The 23,821-nt window shown below is 48.5% G+C and overlaps 2 protein-coding genes across 2 annotated transcripts; one reads left to right on the top strand and one right to left on the bottom strand.

Moving 5' to 3' along the window:
• Positions 1-2,210: 2,210 nt before the first annotated feature.
• Positions 2,211-4,798, top strand: Frat1 (FRAT regulator of WNT signaling pathway 1). Its single transcript, XM_051199806.1, is given in 2 exon segments — positions 2,211-3,180; positions 3,182-4,798. Coding segments are annotated over 2 exon segments (921 nt in total). The 5' UTR covers positions 2,211-2,433; the 3' UTR covers positions 3,356-4,798.
• A 12,463-nt stretch (positions 4,799-17,261) lies between these two features.
• Positions 17,262-19,400, bottom strand: Frat2 (FRAT regulator of WNT signaling pathway 2). The gene has a single exon (XM_051199804.1). The coding sequence runs from the start codon at positions 19,182-19,184 to the stop codon at positions 18,495-18,497; it is 690 nt and encodes a 229-aa protein (XP_051055761.1). The 5' UTR covers positions 19,185-19,400; the 3' UTR covers positions 17,262-18,494.
• Between the last annotated feature and the right edge of the window lie 4,421 nt (positions 19,401-23,821).

The raw sequence follows: 23,821 nt of genomic DNA, 5'->3' as shown, positions 1-23,821 counted from the left end.
CACTTAACAAAAATGAACCTAACTCTCTTTAAAAATGTTTAAAGCTACATTTATTCATTTAGTGGGGGGGGGGGGTTGAAGAACAATGTAGGCAGATTTTTCTGTCCTGACAGCCCACCCCCAAATAACTACACAGACTTATTATTAATTGTAAATGCTCAGCCAGTAACTTTGGGTTGTTTCTAATTAGCTCTTACAACTTAAATTAACCCATTTCTTATTTACATGCTGCTACGTGGCTCATGGCTTGTTACCTCCTTTTCTACACACACACACACACACACACACACACACACACACACACACACACACACACACACACACACACACACACTGTCTGGCTGGCGACTCTGCCTTTCTTCCCAGTGTTCTGTCAGTCTGGTTCTCCAGCCTAACCTCTTCCAGCCTAGCTATTGGTCAGTTGGCTCTTTATTAAACCAATGAGAGCAAAGGATCTTCACAGTATACAAAAGGACTATTACATAGCAGGACAACCCGTGGGAAACAGTTCTTTCCTTCCGTTCCCGGGTCCTGAGGAATGAACTCAGGCACTCAGTCTTCATGGCAAGCAACTCTCCCCCTTAGCCATCTCACCAGCCCCCAATTCTTTAAAAACTGTTTTAAATGTATATGGGTGTTTTGCAGGCATGTATGCCTATGTGCCACTTGCTTCCCTGATGCACATGGGGGGCAGAAGAGGGTATGATAGCCCCTGGAACTGGAATTACAGATGGTTGTGAGCTACCATCTGAGTGCGCAGAACGAGACCCAGGTCCTCTAGAAGAGCAGCCAGGGCTCTCAACTGATGAGCCATCTTTCTCATTTATTTTCTTTTGAGTTCAGTCTCAGTAATCTTCAAACCTCTGCCTACCCAACCACGTGTGAGCCATTGTGCTTGGCTCTGGGTGAATACTAGAAAGTACCTGCCTGCACACTGTCAGACTCTCCATTGGTCTCTGTGTGTCGGTGTGCAATGCTTTATGGCTAATTAAAAAACAAAAACAAAACAAAACTTTATATTGTACAATTTACACATTACAAAATTCACTGGTTTTAAGTTTATACTTTTTTTTCCGCCCCAGTGGTGGACCAGAAACCAGGGCTATTCAGTGACAGGGACACAGAGTTTCATGCAAACAGGCTGGCTTCAAATTTCCTGTTTAGCACGGAATGATTTTGAACTTGTGATACTCCTGCCTCCACCTTCCCAGTGTTGGGAGCACAGATGTGTCTCACCACACGGATGTCTGTTGCAGTCAATTTGAAGGTTATCGATTTTCTAATGGCTCAGAAGTAAATCACCCCTATCATGTGCAAGGCCTTGGATGTAATCCCCAACACTTTAAAGTAAATCATTGAACAAACTCGACCTAGTGCCGCACAACTGCAAGGTGGAAGCAAGAGGATCGAGAGTTCAAGGTTATCCTCGGCTACACAGCAAAGCCAAGTAGAAGCACAAGGTTCTGTCGCAAAATAAATAAGTATTAAAAATAAATAAAGACTTGGTTAACTATTAATTCAACAATGAAATAGTTAAGATGGCCGGGACTCTGTTTTCATATAAACAGTTCACTATGTGCCTTCCTTGCTACTATTGTCCATTTGGCTGGTGAATTCCTTTAACACACACACACACACACACACACACACACACACACACCCTTTGCATATTACAGTTCCTCCAAAAAGGCCATAAGTCGAGGCAGTGCCTACACTCCCTGGCGAGCCCAGCCAAGAAACACTCATCTGTGGCTGTTTTGCGCAGTTTCCAACCCAGCCATCCACGTCAGAAAAGCGCTTTTCCATCTTTGACAACATCCTTTCCCTAATCACCACACCAATTCCTAGCCTCTGCCCCTCTCAGTCCTCGCCAGAGGCTGGCACCTAGACCTTTAAAAAAAAAATTCCACAGCCTAAACCAAGGCACTTGACGTGCTGAGGGGAGTGTGTGGAGGTGTAAATGTGTGGAAGTGACTGTGTGTGGAAGAAACCAATCGCGTCCCCCAAGGTGTCCATCTTGTGGAATGCCAATTAGCCCCGGCTGAACGAACCAGAATTAGCTTTCTAGTACATAAGTGCACACCGTAGACACTACAATGAGGCTCGGGGGCAACTAGGCTCCACTCTGTCCCCTGGCCCAGCAGGCTCCCCGCTGCCAAGGACACAGCATCCCCCGGCCGCGCGCAGTGGTAGGAGCCGCGCGACGTCACCCATTGTTTACAAATCAACCCGAGCCGGCAGCGTTCCGGCTCCCGCGGCTGGAAGGCGCGCGGTGCCACTGCCCGGTGGCCCCCGGCTTCCGCGTCTCAGGCCCGGCCCCGGCCCCGGCCCCCGCCCCGCTCCCTCTCCCTCCCCAGCCGCGGCCCGCCGAGCCCGCGGGCAACCGAGCCGCCAGCGACGCCCGCACAGCCGCAGGGGCCCGGGCGGGGGGCCATGCCGTGCCGGAGGGAGGAGGAGGAGGAAGCCGGCGACGAGGCGGAGGGGGAGGACGACGACGACAGCTTCCTCCTGCTGCAGCAGTCGGTGACCCTGGGCGGCTCGGCCGACGTGGACCGGCTCATCGCCCAGATCGGCGAGACGCTGCAGCTGGACGCGGCGCACGACGGCCCGGCCTCGCCGTGTGCTGCCCCGGGGCCCCCTCCCCCGCGGGTCGTGGCGGCGCTGCCGGCGGACAAGGCCCGGGCCCCGGCGAGGCGTCTGCTGCGGCCGGCCGCGCCTGCGGAGGCCGGGGACCCGGCGCCCCCGGGAGCCGTGCGCTGCGTGCTGGGAGAGCGCGGGCGCGTGCGGGGCCGGGCGGCTCCCTACTGCGTGGCGGAGCTCTCCTCGGGCGCCAGCACGCTGTGCCCTCTGCCCCCGCAGCCTGGCCTTGAGGGGCCCCCGGTGACGGGCAAGCCCAGCATCCCGCAGCCTCTCTCGGGCCCGTGCCGGCGGGGTTGGCTCCGGAGCGCAGCCGCGTCCCGCCGCCTACAACAGCGACGCGGATCTCAGCCCGAGACCCGCACCGGCGACGACGATCCGCACCGGCTCCTGCAGCAGCTCGTGCTCTCGGGAAACCTCATCAAGGAGGCGGTGCGGCGGCTACATTCGCGACGGCTACAGCTACACGCAAAGCTTCCCGCACACGCGTTCCTCGGGCCTCTGTCGGCCCCGGTGCACGAGCCACCTTCGCCCCGGAGCCCTCGAGCGGCCTGCAGCGACCCTGGCGCTTGCGCGAGGAGGGCGCGGCTCAGAACTGGGGACGACTTTCTTGTCCCTGGCAGCTAACAACCAGGGTGGCCATCGCACCAGCCTGTACCTGGGGACCAAGGGATTCACCCAGGACTGCACCGGGTTGGTGGAGGACTCGAGCCTTTGAAAACGGGATAATTAGCAAAGGAATACAGCAGAAAAATCGCAAATATTTTCATGGGGTAGCTGAAGTTGAGAGCCCCAAACTATTTGAAATCCAGGACTTAGGCTTGTTTAAAGCAGATTTTATAGAGCGCACCGCAGGCTGTCAGCAGGACTCCTTTTTTGGCGTAATTCAGCCAGGTCGCTGCAATTCCGCGCAGACTCTACTGTGGCAATCCGGCGACCACGTGGCCATGGTGCATGCTCTCAGGATCAGCCAGCCATGGAACGAAGGACGATGATCACAGTTACTTGCTGTACTTTTCAGGGCTGCTTCCTGATCCACTTTGGGGGAGGGGGGAACAAGAATGGATATAATTTTGGGGAGCACCCCAAAATACTACACTTGAACATTTTATGGCAGTTAAAAGACCGTCTCATTTCTTTGAGGTGCTGGCTTTATGTAAAACATGCGGTACCACGACAGGACCCTCTTGGGACTAAATAGAAGTAACATTTTTAGCCCCTGTGTGTACCCTTCTTTGCAACTGGTTGCTGTTACCGGAGTGTTGAGGAAATGTTGTAACATAAGTGGGGGTAGGAGGCGACAGTGAGTGGCAATGGAAGGACATAGCAAAGCACGGATTGAACTCTCCCGCCTTCCTAAAGTGTTTTTAAAGGCGACCGGTGCCTGCTTGGGTTCAAGGTCGCTGTTTCCTGGGTGTGCACCGTGTTATGGGGCACCGGCACAAAGACTAGCCTAGTTCCCTTGCTGGGAGAAGAGAGCACTGTTTTGCAAATGTTGGAGTCCCTTAAGGACACGCGCGCGCGCGCTACCTCCCAGAGGAGGGGTGAGGGGAGCGAGGTTGCCGGGTGTCTGTGCTTCCCGCCTGGGGCCACCGCCCCTGCCCATTCTCTCAACTTGCACAGACACTGCTTTGAGACAGTGGCCCCGAGTACCACCTTTCCCCCTTGGCTCTGCTGCCCTACTCAAGCGGAGGGGCGCTGAGCATCCTAGGGGCCAGGGAGGGGACTAGGGGAGGCTCCATACAAGGGGCACTCCTGAGACACAGTCTCACACAGCCGCCTATAATGGGCTCTCGGGGCCATTTGTAATAACAGCTGCAATTCCCTGGATAGAGGGAGTTGATTTCCTCCTTCTGACCCTCCCCCAGCTGTGCCAGCTCGCCTTTGTAAGTGAAGGAAACCGAGTAGAAAATGTGACCCTCCAAATGGAAAAGCTGCAGGCTTTTTGCTATTGTGACTGTGAAGTGCTTGGAAATACTGTTCACTCTGAGCGACCGTTTCGTTTTAGTTTTATGGAGTCAGTGGCTTGTTCAGCATCCAGATGTGGCTATTGACAAATCTACACTTCGCACCGAAGTGACTGGAATTGTGGCTGTCCTGATTATAGGATTTTAACTTAACTGAAATAACTGTTTTTGAATAAATGTGTTGGGTTTTTTTTTTTTTTTCGCTTTTATTTTGTACTTTCCTCCAGTGGGAAAAATGTACAGAACACATTTCTCTGATCTCCATAAACATGAAAACACTTGAAATCCCTGTCAGCCTGGCTTGCGGATGGTAATTAGAGGCCTTTGTGTCTGAGCAGCTCACTAGTTAGACGAGGTCTGTGCAGCTGGGTGTGTATCGTTGCTGGCATGAAATTAAATGAAAGTGAGGTCAGGTTTTGGATCAATCCCATTCACCAAACCTCAGAGCCTTTTGGGTGTCCGAGACAGCAGTCTTGGGAAGACGCCTGGCAGTGAAGAACATCAGGTTCTCAGGGCTGCAGTCTGAGACGCTTACTGCCCCTCCCCCTCCCATACTGGTGCCATTCAGTGGGCCGCTGGTCAGGGGCTACTCAAGATAAGGACCTGACCCTAGGAACACTGGTTGAGATCTTATTAAATAGCTCCTCCTCTTTTGCTCTTACTGCATTTGCTGCCGTTCTGACCCAGCCATGACACAACCACCCATCTCTGTTGCTGAAATACATAAGTCTGCTCCCTCAAGGAAGGAGCTGAGTTGAGTGACAGGGTGGAAGTGTTGGGGTTCTGTGTGGGGTTTTTTTTGTTTGTTTTGTTTTCCTTTAATCTGGGCAGCAGATTTGATATATGTGATTGATGGTAGGTGGCCCTTAGTCCTTCCTTTCCAGAACTGGCTATAAGTAGCCAAGTGACTGGGGTCCTCAATTTTTGACTCAATGTGCCATTACCTCTTAAATACATAAGACACAGTCTCAGGGGTATCTGCAGAACTCCAGCAAGGGGAGAGCGATTATAGAGGTTCACAGACAAGGGAGGGGCAGTGCTGAGCATGTGTAGACACTGGTCCAGGGCTCTCATGTGTGCATAGCCCTGAGCTGCTCAGCCAGAGCTCATAGTCATGATGGACTTCTCAGAGATTGAGGTCTGAGCATTCCAGAGCTTTCTGTCCAACCCCAAACTGGCCAGGATTGAATGCTGATACACTGAAGAGCTGGATTTTTTTTTTTTTTTTTAAATTGGTTTTTTGAGACAAGGTTTCTCTTTGTAGCCCCAGCTGTCCTGGAACTCAAGTTTTAGACCAGGCTGGCCTTGAGCTCACAAAGACCTATCTGTCTCTGCCTCTGGAGTGCTGGGACTAAAGATGTGCGCCACCACCAGCCAGTAAGAGCTGAATTCTTATAGTAAGAGTGCTGCCAAGCATGGTAGCTCATGTTTACATCCCAGCACCTGGAAAGCTGAGGCAGAAGAATTGCTACAAGTTCCAGGCCAACCTGGCCTATAGAATGAGACCATGCTTATAAGTAAGCAGTCCAAGCTCACCCTGGAAAAATGAAACAGAAACTAGACTTGGTACATGCTCATAATTCCAGCTCGGGAGGCACAGACAGGGGTTCAAGGTCATCTTTGTCAGTTACAGATTGGGACCAGCTTGGGCTCCATAGGACCCTTTATTTCTAAATGGGTATTAAGGAAACTAATAGATACTATACTAAAGTACTTAAAATGCAGAATAGTTCTACAAACCTTTCTATAAAAATCCTGTCAAGGACTGAGGACCTAACTCAGTGGTAGAGCTCCTGCCTAGGATATACATGGCTCTGAATTACACATCACACACACACACACACACACACACCTGCCAAAGTAAGCACAATGGCATGCAGGTAATTCCATCTACCCAGGAGGTTGACGCAGAACAGGTGAGTCAGCCCTGGAGTTTGTTTATATCCTTAAGATTTACTCTGTTTTATAGCCTTAATGTATATATGTGTTGTACATCCATGCCTGGTGTTCTCAGAGGTCAGAACAGGGGTTCAGATCTCCTGGAACTGAAGTTACAGATGGTTTTGAGCCACTGTGTGGGTGCTGGGAATAGAATTCAGGTCCTCTACAAGAGCAACAATTGTTCTCAGCCACTGAGACACCTCTTCTGTACCAAGCCCTACAGTTTGAGACTGCAGCCCATTTTTCTCTCTCCTAAAATTCTTCAAAAGGTACTATACTTAATAGAAGGCAAGTAAGTAAAAATTACAATCCTTGCCAAGTTCTACTACTCACCCTTAAATCCTTTTTTAGACTAGAATAAGTCAGAATCTGTTATCAATGATTAATGGTGTTAGAACTGCATTGTCTAGAAGATTGAACCCCAGAGTTTCATGAAAATTAAGCAAATACTCTACTACTGGAATACACCCAATCATATCAGAGCATTCTTTAAACAGAACAACAGCCCAGGAGCATGGGCAGGAAAGAGCGATTCTCTAACAGTCATTGATGAAGTCTATCGTCTAGAAGCCAGATTTCTGGGCTCTCAACTCAGGCCTCTTTTCAGGTACTCCATGCCACCATAAAGGGACCAACTTTATTTACTGGGCAAGCCTATATGTAAATGGTACCTCGGTGGTTGTCCAAATTGGCAACCTTGACATCAGAACCCTGGAAAATTCTGTCCCAACTATCCAGATTGATCTATGGAGTGCAAGGCATACTATCAGGATTTGATTTTCTGAGATAGGGTCTCATGTAGCCCAGGCTGGCCTTCCACTTGCTTCATAAGAGAGGATGACCTTGAACTCTCAACTTCCTAAGTCCTGGGATAACAGGTATTATTGAGTCCTGGGGGTTGAACCCAGAGCTGCATGCCTGCTAGGCAAGCACTTGACCAACTGGGTTCCCTCCCTTGCCCTTTGTAGCCACTCTTTTTATAAACATATTCTGCAAACTATGAAGACAGCTAGCTACAGAAGACGCCCAGGTGAAATAAAAGACCAAAGCTACAAACTGAAACAAAAAAAAAAAAATCTAAAATTAATCAATGGGAAAATAAATGGTTTGGATAAAAGACAGGCACACTCCAAAGCCTGCTACCCTAAGATCATCCTAAACCAGACTTAAATGCTCTTTGAATTCAATTTTTATCTCCACACACCACCACCCTCCCCCAGTTCTTTTTCGAGCTTAGAAGCAGGAACATGGAGTGAAGATCAGACACTTTCCTATCCAGCAAAGTCTGTGTTGAACCCTGTGATCCCTTCCTTCCAATCAGAAAAGAGTTACCTTGGCAACCAAATTACTAACTCACTCAATTAGCGCTTTCCCCTTTCCACCAATGCTAGGTAATCACAGAACGTCAGCCCCAGAGAGCTTGCTCGGGCTTTGCCTCATCTAGAGATGGAGGTGCCCTCCACTTGATGCTGTGAAAGCTGGGACAGGCAAAGAAGGAAAACTCTTCCTGGCAGTGCTTCCATCCATAGTTAAAGGGAGTACAAATGACCTGCCCTTGACTGTCTCCCAGACACAGGGAGAGTTGGGCTCAGCAAGCAGTTCTCGGAGGCTAGCTGTGTGCTTCAGGGCAGGGTCCACAAGCTCATTACGTCAATAATTCATCTGCAAAACGGGATAAGCATGGCGCCTAGCTTGCTAGATGGTGGGAGAGAAGGATCTTGTGCAGCCCAGGTTGACCCTTGCTCATTCTCCAACCAAAGCTCACCCTGAATTCCTAATCCGCTTGCCTCTGCCTCCTAAATCCCAGGATTCTAAGCATGTACTACTTCTGGCTCAGGAAGCTATTCTACAAAATTACCAATTCTGTCTCTTTGGTATAAAAGTCTGTCTTAGTGACTTCTTTTCTTTTCTCTTCCTCTCCCTTTTCCTCCCTCCCTCTTCCCCCCTCTTCCTTGTGAGGCCTCATGCATAGATTGCATCAGAGAACCATACACTCTGATCTCTCTTAGAAGGACAGGGAATGGAGGGCTGGCAGGATGTCCCAGTGAGGAAAGGTGCCTACTGCCACACCTGAAACTTGAGTTCAGTCCCTTGGACCCACATGGTGGAAAGAGAAACCAAGTCCCATTAGTTGTGTACCGTGGCATGTGCACACATACCACTCACATATAACATAAAGTATAGGGAAGAAAAAAAAAGTATAGGGAAGCCAATGAGGGGATTCACACCTGTAATCCCAATACTTGGTGAGGTAGAAGTGGAAGAATGACAAGTTTGAGGTCATCTTTATTTACTTGTTTGTCAATGTATTTATTTGGATTTTCAAGACAGGGTTTCTCTGTATAACAGCCCTGGCTGTCCTAGAACTTGCTTTTCAGACCAGACTGACATCGAACTCACAGAGATCTGCCTGTCTCTGGGATTTAGGGTGTGTGCCACCACTGCAGAGCTCAACCTTATTTATATAGCAAGATTGAGGCCAGCTGGTGTTACATGAGGTGCTGTCTCAAAACACAAACCAAAAAGGCACAGAGACTGTCTATGTGTTATAGCTCAGGGGTAGCATGCCCAAAACTGTCCCCTCTGAGGTCAGACCACTGGATCTCAAACCTAGTTGCAACTTCACCGGAAAAGTGTTAAAGGTAGCTGAGATCAAAGAAATCATCTAAATGTTCACTAAGGATAAGGTAGGGGTCACCTGGCCAAGCCAAGGGAACAGCTTGAGGTTAGAACTTGTAGATCTGGGGCAGTAGAAATATCACAAGTGAGGGGTAGAGTGTATGATGAAGCCAGCCTGAGACCCCGCTCTTACGACCCCCTCCTTCCTTATTAGAAAACCCGCCCTCATCTAATTCAATTTCTATGCTCAGCTGAAGTTCAGCTTGCCTGCCCTCTGCACTGCTGTCTCTAATTTGTGCTGAGAAAAATCCTGCAATTGTGTCCTAGGAATTGTGTTCCAGTTCATTTTGTTCCCCTGTTCATCTTATTTACTGTCATTACAGAGTTATCTCAGGGACTCACATGTGAGTGCCTCCTTCCCAAAGAGATTATGTATTTTTTGATGGCAGCGAAATTACAAAATGAAGAGGATGTTTTAGGCAGATTGTTGAGCCTCGTGGCATAGGAAATGGACTGGTGCTGAAGGGGACTATTTATGGCCTTCCAAAACCATGGCTGGCTATTATAGCATCCAGGCACCAGGCGATAAAGGCCCCGGATGGGTATCAAGAGGATAAGACAAGACATTTCGAAAAGAAAACCCACAGGCTTGAGTACAGTACTGTGTGGCCATAAAAATGCTGTGTTGGAGGCAGACTGCCTGGCTCCTGCCTATAACCCTGGGTGGGTTTCTCACCTCTCTAGTAATGACAAGAGTTCCCACCTGATATGATTGCTGTGAGAATTCCTTGAGCTAATACTAGTAAAACCACTCAGGCCCCTGCCTGAGACATGGCTGCATTTAGGACTACCACTTGGTATTGACATTCAGTAAATATTTACAGAGCAAACAAACGGGAATGATGTCAACTTCCTGACACAATCTTAGGGTGCCTGGGAAGGAGATGATGAGCTGAGTCACCTACAAGTCTGAAGATGGTGGAGAGACAGGAGTTGAAAATGGAGGCTGGGAATGGGGCTGAGGGGCAGTGTCTTGGTCTAGTAAATGTGAGGCTCTGAGTTTAAAACCTGGCATTGTAAAACAAAACTCATAAAAGAGAAAATGGTCAAGAGAAGGATTCCTCAGCCAGGAGAAAACCACGCAGATTGGAAGGTAAATAGAGGATGGGGAGAGAGCAATTATGATCTACCTTCCTTCCTTCCTTCCTTCCTTTCTTCTTTCCTTCCTTCCTTCCTTTAATTTAAATGGGTCTCATTATGTAGCCTTGGATGGCCTGGAGCTCACTGTATACACCAGGCTGGCCTTGAACTCACAGAGATCTACCCAGTGCTGGGATTAAACCATGTGCCACCACATCCTGGCTGGGGAGAGAGCAATTAAAGGGAGCCACAGTAAAGGATCACGCTCCTGGAAGAGGTAGAAAGAATGGGCTTCCCATGTGGGCAGGGCTCAGAAGGATTATATGTGTGGATAGTTCATATGGCAGCACCCTGGGTCAGAAACTGACCTACTAGAGAGAATCCCAGAATCTGACAAGGGGTTAAATCAACTTTGTTTATAACCTTTCAGCCTGAAAGGCTGGGTGTTTCTGTGAATGAACTGCCAGTACCTGATGCTACAAAGAATACAAACTAAAATTGATACCAAGGAGTTCAGTAACTGTTTCTCCTTATCAGCTGCTAACTGACTCACAGGAGGTAACATGCATAAGGCCAGCTGATAGGCTGGCCAGTGTGTTTGACTTATTGATTTGGGTGGGTTAAAAAGGCACAAGCTGGCTATCATCCTGTCACCTTGGACTGCCTCTGCCTGTTTCTGTTTAACTGTTGGAATTAGATCTCAAAGCCTAAGAACGAACAAGACTTCCCTGGATTTCTCCTTACCCAAACATGGAAGCCACGTTTGCAAGCCCTTTTCTTCTCTCCTTTTCTTTTTAAAAATAAATTTGCTCTTTTATGTGAGCAGTACACATGGCCTATTCTTCCTATGTACCTTAAATAGTCCTTTTTTTTCAGCTGGGGTGAAGATGGGAGGAACTCAGTGCAGGTGTTCAAAACACACTAACTGGGCCTTCAAGATGGCTAAGTTGGTAAGGAACCTTGTTCCCAAGGCTGACAATATTAAGTATAATCCCTGGGACCCACATGGTGAGAGGAAAGAGCTCTACATGTTGTTCTCTGATTTATATACACAGGAACATGCACACACACACACACACACACACACACACACACACACACAATAAATAAATGTAATGGAAAAAAATATTTTTAAAAGGGCTGGTGAGATGGTTCAATAGGTAAAGGTGGCTGCTGCCAAGCTTGAGAGTCTAAGTCTGATTCCTGAAACTTGCATAGCAGAGGAGGATCACTGACTCGCACAAGTTGTCTTCACACACACACACACACACACACACATCCAGAGAGAAAGATGCGCATGCACACACACACAATGACACTACTTAGCTGGTTATAATGGTGTGTGTCTGTATTCCCGGTACTAGGGAGGCAAAAACAAGAGGATCAAGATATCAAGACTGGAACTGGCCAGATGGCTCAGTGGTTAAAGGCACTTACTGTTCTTGCAAAGGACCCAGGTTCAATTCCCAGCACCCTCATTATGTCTTATAACCATCTGTCACCTCAGTTCTATGACTTCAGAGTCAATGCCCTCTCCTAACCTCTGTGGGTACCAGTTCCACACATAGTGTACAGACATACATGCAAGGGAAACACCTATAAAATTAAAAAAAAAATCTAAAAAAGAGAGTCAAGATTATGTTCAAAAGCATGTGGTGGTGGTATAAGTCTTTAATCTCAGCACTCAGGAAGCAGAGGCAGGTTGATCTCTGAGTTCAAGGCCAGTTAGTGGTCTACAGAGTGAGCTCCATAGCAGTTGTCTTGAAAACAACAAAGACAAAAACAAGGGCTGGAGAGATGGCTCAGCGTTTAAGAGCACTAGTCACTTTTCCAGAGGATCCAGGTTCAATTCCCAGCACCAGGTGGCAGCTCACATGGCAGCTCAAGTTCCAGTGGACTGACTCCCTTACAAAGACATGCAGATCAAACACCAAAGCACATAAAAATTAAAAAATCAAAACAAAAGAGATCATGTTCAAAACAAAGGAATCAAAAGATACTACTTAATGGTGCTAGTCAAGGGGAATTGAACTTCAGTGTTCAAAGATTATCAGTGCAAGTCACTGACCAAGATCTAGTTCCAATTGCCTGGACATCTGTAGCCTCAGGGCACGTGCATAGAGGTAACATGAACACAGCTTCTAGGCCAATGTGTTCCTCAGTCCAGCAGCTCTTCCTTCAGTGTTCTGGCTTCCTGCCCTTGGTTCTGCTGTTTTCTGTCTGCTTCTGAGTGTATTCTTGTCTTGCTCCCAGAAACTGATGACCTGCTCATCAGGCTTGGGACAGAGCCTGGCTCTTGGTGAGCACTTTGTACATTAGCTAGTGTTTTTATTCTTCCTGACACCATTTTCCAGGCTTTAGCAAGACATCTTAAGTTCAACTGCCAAATCTTTATCACCATCCCTTGTCATTCAAGTCATGTCCTGTGAGACCCGGGGCTGCTGTCCCTGTAACTTCTCTCCTGAGTCTCCTAACCATCCCCACCAACAACCCGAGTCACCAGACACAACCCAGCTTCTCCTTGTCACTTCCCTAGAGCTGCGGTCCCCTGGCTCAGCATTGCCAAATATTATCAGGGGAACTTAAGACACCAGTCCTTTCAGAAGATAAGGGCCATTTCAACTCCGCCTCTCCTCACCATTCTTTGGCCACCCACTCTAAAGGGTGAGTGTCCCTGCCCAAGTCGTTCCTGGGCTGAGTACTAGGAATGGGCCATTCTGAGAGGCAGTATTTTTAGAAATGGCCTTGGCTTGCTCAGGTGACCTCACTGAGACACTTCCAGGCCAGAGGCTGGGTCTAGGCATTTCTAGCTTTTACAAATGGCTGGATCAGTACTAGTGACTGGAGAGCTCGGGTCAAAGCTCAAGCAGCTGTGAAGACCAGTGCCAATAGTGAGCACTTTGTCATCAAACCCAGAGAAGTCTAAGGGGTTTTCTGGGGGAAGGCATCAAGCACTCTAAGAAGAAGGGATTGTCCCTTAGTAAAAATCATGCAGGTTTTTAAAGGCCTTCTTGAACACACATAAACCTGAGATTGTCTATTCTGTGCTGGCCTAAATGAAACCCATGCTCCCAGGGTTACTGGTGTCACAGAATGAGGAGGACTAATTGTTGGGGAGACAAGCTATAGGGTGTTCAGGGAAAGCAACCCTCTGGACCCCAGGCCTGGAACCATCTGGAAGAATTTTGTATCCAAGTTAGCAGGACATTTTTCACAGCATGTGGTGTGTTGCAAAAGTGGCTTTTGAGAGCTGCGTTCAGGACTGAATCCACAAGTAACAGAAAAGCGCCTATAATTCTTTCCTGCCTCCCCTCCTGCCATTGCGGAGGATCAGCCTAGAAAATCTAGTTATTTCTAGAGCTTTCTTAGATTCTAGAGGGAAATTGTTGAAGCTGTAGAGTTCCCTGAACAATGTTAGGTGCTATCATTATGAAAATGTGTCAGTCAGGCATCGTGGTCCAGGCACTTAATCCCAGGATTCCAGCAACAAGAGACCTCTATGAGTTCCAGGCCAGCCTGGTCTACATAGAGAGTGCTCTATGTAGGAAACACAGACTATCTGAAACAGGGTATGCTTCTTTTCTTAGTCTGTAGGGTCCTGTAGATGTCTTTGGCAGAAGTCACCATTCCAACTTCATCCCCATTCTGTTCTAGTCAGGCTGTCAACCCTAGGATGTCTGCACAGTACAAAACCTTTGTCATGGGTCCTGGGCTCATTTTACAGAGATGCTTATGGCAGGTCTCAGCTATCAGACTGGATGTTCTTCAGGGGCATCTCAAACTGTCTCATCCTCAATCCCCAGCAAATTGTACCTATGTAGCTGATGTACCAAAAAAAAAAAAAAAAAAAAAAAAAAAAAAGGTGTGAGAAAGGGGTGATCCTGTGTATACCTGGTTAGCCAAGGCTTGCAGGACTTACTAAACTTTATTAATCCAATTTGGAAAAATATGGTGTCAAGAAAGTGCATGCCTAGAATCCCACTGTGGAGGTTGAGACAGGGAGATTCCAAGTTTGAACAGATAAGCCTTGGCAATTTAGCCAATCCCTGTATCAAAATAAAAAGCTAAGTGTGATGCCATATACCTATAAACCCAGCATTTAGGAGGTTGAAGCAGGAGGATGGCAAATCCAAAGCCAGGCAGGGGGTGGGGGAATGGGGCTGAGGGGATGTCTCAATAATTAAAGTACTTGTTGCACAAACATGGGGAATTGAGTTTGCATCCTTGGCACCCATACTAAAAATAAAAAAGTCAGACAGAGTGGTACACGCCTTTGACCCCAGCACTCAGGAGGCAGAGGCAGGAGGATCTCTGTGAGTTTGAGGGCAGCCCTGTCTACAGAGCGAGTTCCAGGACAGGCTCCAAAGCTACACAAAGAAATCCTGTCTGGAAAAACCAAAATAAAGCAATCAATAAAAATAAATAAATAAATCGGGGGAGATGGGAGGACACACTTGTAATCCCAGGACTTGAGTACTTTCGAGGCTGTGACAGGAGGATCCTGGGAGGTGGCTGACAAACCAGTTAGCTGAATTAGGGAGCTCCAGCTTCAATCCCAAAGATAAAGTGGAGAGCTATCAAAGAAGATACCTGTTCACCTCTGGCCTTCAGATGCATGAATACATCTACTCATGTTCAACTGCGTGCGTCACACAGACACACACACACACACACACACACACACACACACACACACACACACAATTTTTTAATATAAAAGGGACAGGAAAGACAGCTTATTAACCAAGTGCTTGCACTTGTCTGGCATCTGTGAAGCCCTGAGTTCAGCCTACAGCAATACACACACAGTCACAACCTCAAGCAAAATGGATTTTTTGTTTTTTGTTTTGTCTTGTTTGAAATTGTTTTTTCTCTGCATAGTCCTGACTGTCCTGAAACTAGCTCTGTAACCAGGCTGGCCTTGAACTCACAGAGATCCACCAGTCTCTGCTGGGGTTAAAGGTGTGCACCATCACCAAAGGCTCAAGCAAAATGTTTTATGGCCTGGACTTAAACATCCTCATAAACCCCTGTGGTAGAACCAAGTGTGAGCAGTTATGAACACTGATTCTCCCTAACACTTAAGAGCTACACAGATGAGAGAAGGGAGCGTGTGTGCCTGCCTGTGTGACTTGCTCATCATAAATCGTGGGAGGCAGTAGTGGGCCTGCAGGCAAGTGAGCTAGAGGCTGGAGTCCTTCAGCACTTAGTAGCTGGGAGTGGCACCCAGCAGGAGAGAGTTAAGCTGTGGCAGGCCAAGTGGTTTATGTCTATAACCCCAGCATGGGGAAAGCTGAGGTAGGATAGCTACAAATTTGAGGCCAGCCTGGGCTAAAGAAACAGTCTTTTTATTTTGTTTGTTCGAGACAGGGTTTCTCTGTGGCTTTGGAGGCTGTCCTGGAACTCACAGAGATCCGACTGCCTCTGCCTCCTCCTGAGTGCTGGGACTAAAGGCTTGCGCCACCACTGCCTGGCTAGAAACAGTCTTAAAACAAACAGAAACAACTCCCACCCCCAGGCAAAAAAATGTTAGGCCCGATGGCCGGAACCTGTAATACCAACATTGGGGTGCAGAGGCAGAAATATAATATTCAAGGTAAGCCTGGAATGAATACAGAGATCCTGCCTCAAAAAGGAGAATCAAAAGGGTGAGACAGGGTACAAGCCCAGTGTGGACCCTGCCCAGACAATATGGGGCTGAGAAGACAGGGACTGTCAAGAATTTCAGTCTGATCCTTTTGACTCACAAGCTTTTTTTTTTGGTTTTGTTTTTTGAGACAGGGTTTCTCTGTGTAACAGTCCTGGAACCCAACTCTGTAGATCAGACTGGCCTCAAGGTGACAGAAATCTGCCTGCCACTGCCTCCTGAGTGCTGGGATTAAAGGTATTAGCTACCCAGTTTGGCTCTCCCAAGCTATTTTACAACTGCCAAGTGCAATAAATAGTACAGGTCTTTAATCCTAGCACCCAGCACCTGTGAGCTCAAGGCACCAGCCTGGTCTACACAGTGAGCTACAGAGAGCCAGGGATACTTAGACCCTGTTTAAAAAAATAAATCTTGTTTTTCTTTCTGTAGACTATAGCTCAAGGCTGGGCAGTCTCAAAGAGAAAAACAGGCTATATACACTCCGATTCTTAGAAAAAGATCACAAGAAAAAAAATCTCAGGTCGGGACCTGGAGAGATGGCTCAGAGGTTAAGAGCACTGGCTGCTCCTCCAGAGGTTTTGAGTTCAATTCCCAGCAACCACATGATGGCTCACAACCATCTGTAATGAGATTTGATGGCCTCTTCTGGCATGCAGACACATGTAGGCAGAATACTATATTCATAATAAATAATCTTTAAAAAAAAAGAAAAAAGAAAAAGAAAACCTCAGGTCTCTCCCTCTTACCAGTATCCTCCTTGCCGCTAAGCCCAAAGAGCATTCTTACTACATGATTGACAGGAAAGCCCATGGAGCAGCTTCTCAAATCCCAGAAAAGGGGCAATGATGGTCCCAGGTAATAAGGGCATTTGCCACCAACCCAGACCACCCAAGTTTGATATCCAGGACCCAAATAGTAGTTATCACCGAATTTCCATAGGCTTTTCCAATCCATGTGTGAACCCTCCACACATACTGACTAAATAAATGTAAAATAAAAACACCTAAATAGCTCGGTGAAGGGTGCATGATTTTAATGCCAGCACTCAGGAAGTAGAGAGAGAGGAGCTCTGTGTGAGTTTGAGGCAAGCCAGATCAACACACACTGAGTTTTAGGTCAGTGAGAACCTGCCTCAAAATGTGTGTAAAATAAAAATAAAGCCACAGGCACTCAAGCACAATGCTCTAAGAGTTCAACTAAGCATGTCTATGGCCCCAGTCCTAATGACCCCAAATATACACTTCGCTTTTGAGGGTGCACCCCATATGGCCTTTCTTCCCTTCCACATCCAATCAAAAATCCAGATCATGTTCCAAAACAAAAACCAAATTTATTCAGCAGACATTTTAATTGAAATCCTATAAATCAGGACCACCACAATTTCAGACACTCCGTTGCGAAGTGTACGTCAATAGCTACATCTGGAGGATGAACAAGCCATTGAATCTTTAAAAAAAATGGTTTAGCTACCATAAAGTTCGGGGGTGGCACCTCAAAGGGCACCGTCAAGTTTCACAAGGGTTTTAAAAGCCTGCAGTTTCTCCTCCTGGAGTCACGTTTTAAAAACGGTTCCACTCACTCACAAAGAACCAGCAGGTGAGGGAACAGGAGAGGGCCCCTCAGATTCAGCAGAGGGTCAAAACCGGGCAGAAAAGTGTGTCCAAGGCTTCCACCCAACCCCACACACCACAAACAACGGTGGCTGCAGAGGGCGGGGGGTTGTTTATGGCTACTTCTGAGAAAAGGTTGGTGACATGGCCAAGAGTGGTCTAGCAGGAGTTCTGGAAACAGAAAAGCACGAAAAGTGCAAATAACTCTCCCTTCAAGGCCCTATCGGCCTGCGTGTCCTCAGGAGACTCCAAGCGGTGGCAAAGCAGACAGGTCTGCACTTGGATCAAGAAAAAGATTCTTTAAAAAAAGACACTGCGGTTAGCTCTCCCAAGAATCCCACAACACCCCACTAACAAGCAACCTGACCTTGAGTCAAAGTTGGCAAGGTCAAGTCATTTACAAATACACATTTAAACTCAACTCTCCCCACTCGGAGAATTCACCAACTGGGTCCCCCTTCGCTGTCACATATTAAGTAGGAGAAAGCGGGTGTCGCCATGACACTCAACTGCCAAGTTTTAACATTCTTCACCCCAGAACCTCTTCGATCTGCAATTGTAGCACCATATTCAGGAAGCTTCTCCACGCGAAAATAACGACACCGTGTATGCCTACTATTCGTTTTCAAGTTATTGTTAGAAAGCCCTCCCGATTCCCGCCCCTGCGAGCCACATCTATAAACAATCCAAAATAAACGACGTCCCCACAAGGGCTAAGTCAGGTCCAAGTCGATCAAGTAGCTGCCACAGTTCTCCCAGTAAATCCCAGACCTCGGCTGCCGGTGCTGCTCAGTCGAGTCCGTTTTCTCTTAACAGCCCTGCGCGACCGGTAACTTTGGGGCTATGACGGACGAGGCTTCAGCTCCGTACTGTCTGAGCCGGACACTGCTGGGTCGGTGTAGCTGCGTCCTCTTCTTCCCCCGGGACCCCGAGTCAGAGCCAGGCACCCGAGGGCTGCAGGGTGACTGAGTCCGTTCCGCCTCGGCTACCCAAGGACCCCGGGGCACTTGCGGGGCTCGTGGCTGCGACCGCCGCAACTGCTCGCTGGAGCCTGCGCACCGCCTCTTTGATGAGGTTTCCCGAGAGCACGAGCTGCTGCAGGAGCCGGTGCGGATCGTCGTCGCCCGCGCGCGCTCCACCTGGGGCCCATCGCCGCTGCTGGATTCGCCGAGATGCCACCGCACCCGGGAACCACCCCCGCCGCCCTGGCCCGGGCAGCGTGCTGGCGCCCGAGGAGAGCTCCGCCACGCAGTAGGGAGCCGCCCGGCCCCGCACGCGCCCGCGCTCTCCCAGCACGCAGCGCACGGCTCCCGGGGGCGCCGGGTCCCCGGCCTCCGCAGGCGCGGCCGGCCGCAGCAGACGCCTCGCCGGGGCCCGGGCCTTGTCCGCCGGCAGCGCCGCCACGACCCGCGGGGGAGGGGGCCCCGGGGCAGCACACGGCGAGGCCGGGCCGTCGTGCGCCGCGTCCAGCTGCAGCGTCTCGCCGATCTGGGCGATGAGCCGGTCCACGTCGGCCGAGCCGCCCAGGGTCACCGACTGCTGCAGCAGGAGGAAGCTGTCGTCGTCGTCCTCCCCCTCCGCCTCGTCGCCGGCTTCCTCCTCCTCCTCCCTCCGGCACGGCATGGCCCCCCGCCCGGGCCCCTGCGGCTGTGCGGGCGTCGCTGGCGGCTCGGTTGCCCGCGGGCTCGGCGGGCCGCGGCTGGGGAGGGAGAGGGAGCGGGGCGGAGGCCGGGGCCGGGGCCGGGCCTGAGACGCGGAAGCCGGGGGCCACCGGGCAGTGGCACCGCGCGCCTTCCAGCCGCGGGAGCCGGAACGCTGCCGGCTCGGGTTGATTTGTAAACAATGGGTGACGTCGCGCGGCTCCTACCACTGCGCGCGGCCGGTAGGGGAGGGACGTCCGCGAGAAGACATCGGGGCACCGGACGGTGCGCAGCGTGCGTGATCGCGGCCCGCGGCCCCCGCCCGATGCTACCGTATCCGTCTGTGAGCAACCCCAGAGGTGGGCATCGCTTTTGTCAAGCCCAGGTCCCACTAGCGGTCGGAGAAGAGGCACACTCGAAGACTGCCAGTTGGCTTCTCCCACTCGCAGACACACCCCCACACACCCGCCCCTCCCCCGCCGCGCCCGCTCCCTCCCCACGTGTCGGCAACGCCTGCGCTGGCCGGGCTCCACTCTGCGCACCCGCATTGGCCCGCGCGGCCCCGGGGGAGGGGCGGCCCCAGGGGAGGGGCGACCCTGACGGTGGGGGTGGGGGTGGGGGGGAAGGAGGAACCGACGCTTCTGGGGCGCATATCCTGTGGTCGGAGTATCCCAGACTTCCTCCCCTCCAGGCCACTTCTCTGAGCCACAGGGTGGCTAGAGTTGACTTTTAATGTAGCTCAAAAGCTACAGTTGACTTTTTTTGTAGTTGAAATTTTCTCGTAACCATAGGACTCAAACAGGATTAGAAGATTTTCTTTACTTTTCAGCCTTTTCTCTGTACTTTATACAAACAGCCACGCACGAAAACATTACACTTTGTTACACATTAAATTATAAACGCTTTTCCAGTGATTGCACGCGCTTTGAAAACATTGTAATGATTACGTAAGTTTCCATTGAGTGCTTGTAATTGTTTAAATTCCTTAAGCCATTCTTGCCATCTGTGCCCACCCCACATTTTACAGTTGTGTGTGACTAATGATTTTTCCCATCAAATTTTCCCAAACCTATGGTTTATTTTTCAGATCACTACATCCCTAAGTGTGTAGTTTTATGCCAAAGGGTAAGAGTATTTTTTAAGTTTGGCCTTTTAGTATTGTTATTATTGTAAATGTAGGGAATCGCCTAGAATTTGGTAAATATAATATTAATTCATTAAAACCACTAGATTATAGTATTATTGAAAACCTTATTTTGTGCGTGTTCCTATTTTACAGGTGAAATTGACATTTTTCAATTTGCCTGTGGTTTTTAGTTTTATCTTCTGTTTTTGTTTGTTTGATTTTTGAGGCATTTTCTAATTTGTTAAGAAGACTTATTTGCCTTTTTTGTAAATCATTTCCTAATAAGCTCCTCCTACTAAGGGGTTTTTATATATTTTTGTGACTTACTGGCATATCAGACGTTGTTAACCTTTTCTCATATTTTACCACAAACATTTTTTTTTCTGGGCTTTGTGTGGCCATCCCCACTGCACACACCCCCAGTAAAGCAATTTTTTAAATTGTTGTTTTTGTTTTTGTCAGGGTTTCTCTCTGTAGTCCTGGCTCTGCCTCCCAAATGCTGGGATTAAATGAAGTTTTGCACCACCTGCCTTCCTTTGAGACCTCTAACATAGAGATAGGTCTAGTCTCCCTGCCTCCAAAAGGTTATCAAAGAGCTCCATTTCTCCCCTAATGCCTTGTTGCTTTTATTTGTAGTTTTTTGTTTGTTTCTTTAATCCATTTGGAGTATTTGGGTCAGGGAAATGAGATGAAATTAATTTCTTCCTCTCTCTTCCTCTTCATCGGGGCTATATCTCCTGGCTGACATAGAGGACCGCCAGTTGGCTTCCTCTATGAATTGGATCCTCAGTGGATTGGGCGCACACAGAGCCTCTATCCTGAGTTCCCAGATGCTGGGAACTGGTGGCTGTGAGGAATGGGTGGGGCTGGGAATAGTCTGATCAGTCTCGTGGGAGTCAAAAGGGCTTTAAACAGGTAGTACAAAGACCTAGATTCAAGTCTCAGTCCTGCTATAAGCTGGGTGTGGGACTCCCCACAAATCAGTTTACAAGTGTTTTCCCTTGTAAAATGGAAAAAAATAATCCCTACCCTACTCCTTTGGAGATTGTTTTCAGGATCAAGTGAGATGATTCGAGCAGGCTTTGTCAAGCATTACGCAAATGCACTGTGGGATTAGGTCCAGTGGTTTACTGACAGCCTCTGGGCTCTCTTCCAGCAATTCCCTGGGGAAAGAGCTAATATCTCAGTAATAAAGGGTATCCCCTATGCCCATAAGTGAAGTAGACCCTGAAGGCCATACTTCCTAGGACTGGGCTGTCCCTTAGAATTCTGCCTCCTGTCGACTTTGCCCTGGGATTGTTTAGGGCCATCCTGAAAGTACCCAAGGTCTCCCAAATATCAAGGTGTGCCATAACTACAGCTAGTTCTGCGGGTTTGGGTGAGGGCACCTTTCCCAGGAGGCAGCTCCCTCCTCCATCTCTTCACACACTTTACTGCCAAAGACAGGAAGACATTCTCCCCGGAGAGCAAGTCTCATTTTCATTGTGGTGGTACTTACTGGAGAACTTCAAGGAGAATGAAAATTAGGAGAGGGCTTATGGATTTCAGCAGAGTTAAAACGGCAATTTCCCTCCCTCCACTCTGTAAGATGATGCCCGGCTGTAAGCAGAGAAAAGCAGTTTTATGCTCCATTGACTTTAAACATTAATGGGTCTGGCAAAGCTATTGTTTCTAACCCAGCATCCCTGGAAGTTGTTTTGTCTTCCTGTCAGAGTAATTCCAATAGTGTTCTTACTACTGTAGGAAATGGAACTGTGAGACAGCATTAAAAAAGAAAGGAAGAGAGGAAAAAAAAAAGCGTCCTTCCCTTTCTAATGTTGCTTTTGTGCGCAGATTTCTATGTAAATATGCTGGGATGTGGACATTAGACTGTTCATTACAGAGATGAATGCCTTTGCAGGAGCCCTGCTCCATTTTCCCGGGGCACCTCTCGGGAGACCTCAGAAAAAGATGTGCTGTGCTGGGCCAGTGGGAGGTGGAGAGCAGTGCCCTGGATAAGGAAGCGGAATACAAGACGTGAGAGTGGCCCAGATGCAATTAAAAGTAATGAGAGGGTATCAGAAAGGGAAGCAGTGACGATCGTGTGCCTGGCACACTGGCTGCCAGCCTGCAAAGAGACATTGCAGGAATGAACTCAGAGGCTTGCTTCAGCATTCAGTTAGACCCCATAGCCTGGAGTTGAACTGGACCCCCTTTTAACATAACTGTCCTCAGGGTAATGGGGAACGAACAAGACAAGACTTGAGACCCCACCGGGTGGGGTCACTTCGTTTTTTTGGTACCTCTGATTCCTGCTCTGTAAGATAGGGATGCTATATTCTGGAAGGCTTATCTCATAGGTAGTACTAGAGTCCTAGGGAGCAGAAATACTTCTAGGCATGTTCAAATGCAAAAACCCAGTTCTGTGCTGTGGCCCCTTAGTAGATAGAGTGAATAAACAAGTGGCAATATACCCTGGAATCTTATTCTGTCATAGAAAAAGAGTGAAGCCCTGGTGTCTCCACTCATGGTTAGAGATATAATTCAGAGCCCATTCTTTTGAACAAAACTCATGCTACTGATTAGGTTAAAAAGAATTGAAGGGCTGGGTGGTGATAGCACAGGCCTTTAATCCCAGCACTTAGGAGGCAGAGGCAGATGGATCTCTGTAAATGGTCTACAAGGCAAGTTCCAAGACAGCCAGGGCCGTTACACAGAGAAACTTGTCTCAAAGCAAACAAGCAAACAAATAAAAAGTAAAGTGCTTCCCATGTGAGCATTAAGGCCCTGAGTGCCCAATCCTCTCCCTACACTTAAAAAGTTAAGCATAGTTGCTGGGCAGTAGAAGTGCACGCCTTTAATCCCAGCACTCGGGAGGCAGAGGCAGAGGCAGGCAGATCTGTGAGTTCTAGGCAAGCCTGGAACTATAGAGTGAATTCCAGGACAGCCAGAGGTACACAGAGAAACCCTGTCTTAAAAAAACAAAACAAAAAAAGATGGAGAATTATTGAGGAAGATACCCAACATACTCTGGCTTCCACAAATGCATGCATTAATGGGTGCATACCTGTAAATACATATGCATGTACACATCAATGGCACAGAAAGAAACAAATTGTAAAGAATGATGTCCTGACACATGCTGCAACATGAGTATAAGTGAAAGAAGCCCCCCCCCCAAAAGGTCACATTGTATGGTTCAAGTGCCTGCCATTAAGTTTCACTCTAGGCTAAAATGGCTAATATTATGGCAAGTGAAGTTTGTATCAATAAAAACATTACATGCTGTATCAGACATTTGGTTCCCTGTTTTATTATGTAATTGGAGCCACAGTCTATTTGCTGACATGAAATAATCTCATTACCATGTTTCTAGCACAGATCTGCTGCTTTTCTTCAATTTTGAGGGTACACTGAGTGTAATACATAGAAAATGCCATATAAAGGCCAGTGAGATGGCTCAGTGAGTAAGGGTGCTTGCAGCCAAGCCTGACAACCTGAGTTCAATTCCCAGG

Source organism: Phodopus roborovskii, unplaced genomic scaffold, assembly GCF_943737965.1.
Source record: "Phodopus roborovskii unplaced genomic scaffold, PHOROB, whole genome shotgun sequence".
Classification (NCBI taxonomy): Eukaryota; Metazoa; Chordata; class Mammalia; order Rodentia; family Cricetidae; genus Phodopus; species Phodopus roborovskii.
This window is presented reverse-complemented; position numbering and strand designations above follow the sequence as displayed.

Bases quoted from the DNA above. Each gene is read 5' to 3' on its own strand.
- Frat2 (XM_051199804.1), bottom strand. From the start codon at position 19,184: ATGCCGTGCCGGAGGGAGGAGGAGGAGGAAGCCGGCGACGAGGCGGAG.